At 47.9% G+C, this 5,000-nt stretch overlaps 1 protein-coding gene and 1 non-coding gene across 2 annotated transcripts in view; one reads left to right on the top strand and one right to left on the bottom strand.

The window, feature by feature from the left end:
* The window catches only part of LOC143286141 (coiled-coil domain-containing protein 33-like), a 46,036-nt gene that overhangs the window by 29,584 nt on the left and 11,452 nt on the right, over positions 1 to 5,000 (bottom strand). Inside the window, 5 exon segments of the mRNA XM_076593746.1 lie at positions 19 to 309; positions 1,145 to 1,216; positions 1,664 to 1,797; positions 4,005 to 4,137; positions 4,816 to 4,914. Of these exon segments, the coding sequence (XP_076449861.1) occupies positions 19 to 309; positions 1,145 to 1,216; positions 1,664 to 1,797; positions 4,005 to 4,137; positions 4,816 to 4,914 (729 nt within the window).
* Trnar-ccu (transfer RNA arginine (anticodon CCU)) lies at positions 3,113 to 3,212 on the top strand. The gene is made up of 2 exons: positions 3,113 to 3,149; positions 3,177 to 3,212. It is a non-coding gene; the product is annotated as a tRNA-Arg (tRNA).

The raw sequence follows: 5,000 nt of genomic DNA, 5'->3' as shown, positions 1-5,000 counted from the left end.
ACAAACAAACCAACTCACCAGCCTCTTCCTCCTCCTCCGCGGGTTCTCCCCGTCATCATCATCATCAGCCAGGTCCTCCAGTTCCCCGAGCAGCGACTCCGTGCCCCTGGGGCTGTACGGCTCCCCCTGGCCCTCCCCCTGGCCACCACCTCCTGCCCCCTCTCCTCCTCCGTCCTCCGGGGGGAACTCACCATCACCGCCCTCCTTCAGGCTGAGGATGTCCGGGGCGTGGTTGGCACCGTCTGTGGCCTGCAGGCGGACTGCGGGAAGGTTGTCCAGATTGCTCATGGCTACCATGCTGTCTGGTTGCTGTATCACAGTTCACAGTTCCAGTTTCAAGGAGGTATCACTGAGTGCGGGTCTGCTCAATATACAATACACCGCATGTGCATTGGAAAAAATAAAGAGCCTAGCATATAGCCCAAGATAAGAAATAATCATCGTGATCATCATTATCATCACGACGACGACCACCACCATCACCACCGCCATCATCATCATCATAATCATCATCGTAGTCATCTGCGGCGACGGCGGCGTCATTATCATTATCATTATCATAATCACCACTACCAACACTACCATAATCATCATCATCAGCAGCAGCAGCATCATATTCTTCTTCTTCTTCTTTAACATGAAATCATCACTACCTTCTTATGGTACATAGCACCGTTGTCTATTCATGAAAAAGACCATAACTGAGGAACGAGTATGATTGTTGAAAACAACAACAGTAACAACAAAACAGTAAGCAGTTACAGTACTGCGGTAATGAAGCTGGAAAATGTGACATCCTCATGCCGAATCGGGAAGAAAGCAAAACACACTTTCATAACGACCAACGAATACAGACAATATCCATTCTGTTATAAAAACTAAAACAAGGGATAAAACACGTTTGGCCATTCAGAATTCCACCTCAATAGAATGAAAACACGAGAACTAAAATCGAAACGCACTATAAAAAAAAAATTAAAAATAAAAATAAAAATAAAAACCGAGAAACGATACCTATGTCCAGTTAAACAGCTGAACAGCGAGACACACAGACGGACAGACAGACAGCACAGACGGACAGACAGAGAGACACACAGACAGACAGTCTATCCAGACGGGCAGGCAGGCAGACAGACAGACTTACATCAGTGGTGACCAGTTTGAGGACCATACCTACAGTGGGCATTGTATTGTCCACGCAGTACAGGTCAGACCCCTGTCAGACACACGCAGGTGATAGAAAACAAACAACGAGCGAAAGAAGAAAAAAGGACAAATGAATCTCTCTCTCTCTCTCTCTCTCTCTCTCTCTCTCTCTCTCTCTCTCTCTCTCACACACACACACACACACACACACACACACACACACACATAATTCTCTCTCTCTCACACACACACACACACACACACTCTCTCTCTCTCTCTCTCTCTCTCTCTCTCTCTCTCTCTCTCTCTCTCTCTATCTATCTACCTATCTATCTATCTATCCCCCTCACACACACACACACACACACACAACATACTTCCTCCACAACAACAACTGATATATACATGCCCCCCCCCCCCCGCGCACACCCTCCACCCACACCCCACATAAACCAACACGCATGGAACAAACATATTATGTAGATACCCAGACTACACCTGTAAATGAATGACCTACCTGTACAGGCACCCCTTCCAGCCTCAAGCCCTCCTTGGCGTGGTCAGCGGTCAGCTGAGTGAACATCCTCTGGTCCAGCAGCACCGCCGAGAACCCCGTTGGGTTCTGAATCTTCCAGAACTCGTCCGTCATCACTGCATGCAGGGTGGACAGGTCGGTGGGGTAGGGGGTAGAGGTGGGTGTGGGGGGTGGGGGGTGTATGTGTTGTGTTGTGTGGTGTGAGGCACGGACGGTGAAACCGCCAAGGTGTCATATGAAGGAAAAGAAACAGGTGCAGAGGAGCGGGAGAAGGAGGAATAGAACGTGTGAAGTAGTGATGATAGGGGGTGAAGACCGAGAGACTGACTGAAAGACATGCATACATCCATCCATCCACACCGACAGACAGACAGACAGAGCATAATAACATACATACATACATACATACATGCAGACAGACATGGCAGACAGACAGACAGAGAAGAATAATGTCCATCCATACATACATACATACATATATACAGAGAGACAGACAGACAGACAGAAAGACAGAGATGAATAACATACATACAGACAGACAGACGGACGGACGGACAGACAGACGGACAGACGGACAGACAGAGAAGAATAACATACATACATACATACATACATGTGGAGTGATGGCCTAGAGGTAACACGTCCGCCTAGGAAGCGAGAGAATCTGAGCGCGCCGGTTCGAATCACGGCTCGGCCACCGATATTTTCTCCCCCTCCACTAGACCTTGAGTGGTGGTCTGGACGCTAGTCATTCGGATGAGGCGATAAACTGACGTCCCGTGTGCAGCATGCACTTAGCGCACGTAAAAGAACCCACGAAAGGGTTGTTCCTGGCAAAATTCTGTAGAAAAATCCACTTCAATAGGGAACCCCCCCTCTCCCCCCCCCCCACCCCCCCCCCCTCCCCCGCCTCCCCCCAAAAAACAACAACAACAACAAACAAACAAAAACTGCACGCAGGAAAAAATACAAAAAAAATGGGTAGCGCTGTTGTGTTGCGACGCGCTCTCCCTGGGGAGAGCAGCCCGAATTTCACATAGAGAAATCTGTTGTGACAAAAAGAGAAATACAATACAATACAATACAATACATACATACATACATACAGACAGACAGACAGACAGAGAAGAATAACATACATATATACATACAGACAGACAGACAGACACACAGATAGTGACAGAGAACAAGAAGAAGAAGTAGTAGAAGAAGAACAACAACAACAACAACAAAACAAGGTAAGTCAAGACAAGACAAAACAAGACAGGGCAGGGCAACGTGAAACACCTGGGGATACCTGTCCGCGATTTCCATTGTGGCCTTTCATGCCTTGCTTTCATTGTGACCAAACTTTTCAACGAATTCCCCTCCACGGCCATACCTGACTGAGGTGAGTTTGTATCACATTGCTCTACGACCGACAATACAGAAGCCTCCGTGGCCTAATGGATAAGGCATCGGCCTCCTAAACGCCGGATCGGCTAAACTGAGTGCTAGCCGGGGATTGCGGGTTCGAGTCCCGTCGGAGGTGGTTTTTTTTTGTTTTTTTTTTTTTTTCTTCTTCTTCTTTTTTCTTTTTTTTGTTGTTCTTCTTCTTCTTTTTCCTTTTTTTTTTTTTTTTTTTTTTTTGATACGCAAACCTGATCAGTGCGCTACTTTTTGCGAAGATCAGGCATCTGCTCCTTTTGGGTTTGTGTGTGTGTGTGTGTGTGTGTGTGTGTGTGTGTGTGTGTGTGTGTGTGTGTGTGTGTGTGTGTGTTTTGGTGTTGTTTTTTACCCTGATGTGGTGTAGAGAATATGAATCAATCCGCACAGCCAGTTTGACAACTCATTGAAACCGAAAACAAAACGGAGTCAGTATGTTCATGGCCCGAGAACTGTTATGTCGTTTGAGAGACGTGGGGGCAGTCTCCATTCGAAAGGAGGCGCCTGCTCACTCATTCTGGCTCCGAGACGTCAGTAGCGATTACTGTCGACCGAGGAGGACAAAGTTAACAGGAAGTGTCCTGCGTGCGTTGAAACAGAACAGGTTGATCTACAACTAAACACCTCCGATGTCATTCAGGAGCAGTGCAGGGTCTCCTCCAATGTGTGGAAGCCAAACATCGGCCTGTTTTTAGTTCACTGCGGACTGTTGGCAAGTACAGCATAGCACAGCAAAGAACAGCACAGCACAGTACAGTACAGCACTGCACAGCACAGCACAGTACAGTACAGCACAGCACAGCACAGCACAGCACAGTACAGCAAAGCACAGCACAGTTCGGTACAAAACAATACAATATTATACAATACAATACATTATAATACAATACAAACTGACCCCCATTGGCCACGTAGTACTCTACGATAAGGGCGGCAGAGGGGGTGAACATGGTGGCCTTTTCCCGGGTGTCACAGAACAGGTACGGGTGGTTCCAGCGGGGCTGCTCGGCCGGCCGCCCGATCAGACTGATCTGTGACCGACGTAAGAGTAGAGTAGAATAGAATAGAATGGAACAGAACAGACTGGATTTCCTTCCTTTGATTTAACGTCTTTTCACTTTCAGTGATATAATATGTGTGATGTGTGTGGGGGGGGTGTGTGGGGGGGCGCGCGCGCGTGTGTGTGTGTGTGTGTGTGTTAACTCCATGAGGAAAGAAGAAGGTGACAGAATGGTTAAGACGTTCAGCTGCCAATATAGAGTCCGTGAGGATGTGGGTTCGAATCCCGCTCTCGCCCTTTCTCCCACGTTTGACTGGGAAGTCAAACTGAGCGTCTCGTTATTCGGATGGGACGACAAACCGAGGTTCCGTGTGCACCACGCACTTGGCGCACCGAAAAAAGAACCCGTGGCAACGAGAGTGTTGCCCTCTGGTAAAATTATATAGAAGAAATCCACGCTGATAGGTACACAAATATATAAGCACGCACTCAAGGCCTGGCTAGGCGAGTTGGCTTATGCTGCTGGTCAGGCCTCTGCCTAGCAGTTGTGGTGTAGCGTATATGGGTTTGTCCGAACGCAGTGACCTTGAAAAACTTAATCTGAAGACGGAAACTTTTGAACTGATGTAGCCTTTTTGCGGTCACACACACACACACACACACACACACACACACACACACACACACACACACACACACACACACACACCTGGGGATAGCCGTAGTGGGACTGCTGGGGGACGTTGAAGGAGGAGGGGTGGGGGTTGGGGAAGGTGACACTGGTCATCCCCACTCCCGCGTTCCGGGGCTGGAGGCTGTCACTTCTGCAGGTTGGACAAGCATGAATAAATGAATAATACATCAAAGAATAAATAAATAAATACAGAATACATA

This window comes from Babylonia areolata, chromosome 1 (genome assembly GCF_041734735.1).
Source record: "Babylonia areolata isolate BAREFJ2019XMU chromosome 1, ASM4173473v1, whole genome shotgun sequence".
NCBI lineage: Eukaryota > Metazoa > Mollusca > Gastropoda > Neogastropoda > Buccinidae > Babylonia > Babylonia areolata.
Note: the sequence above shows the minus strand (reverse complement) of the source record. Positions and strands in the feature narration are given on the sequence as shown.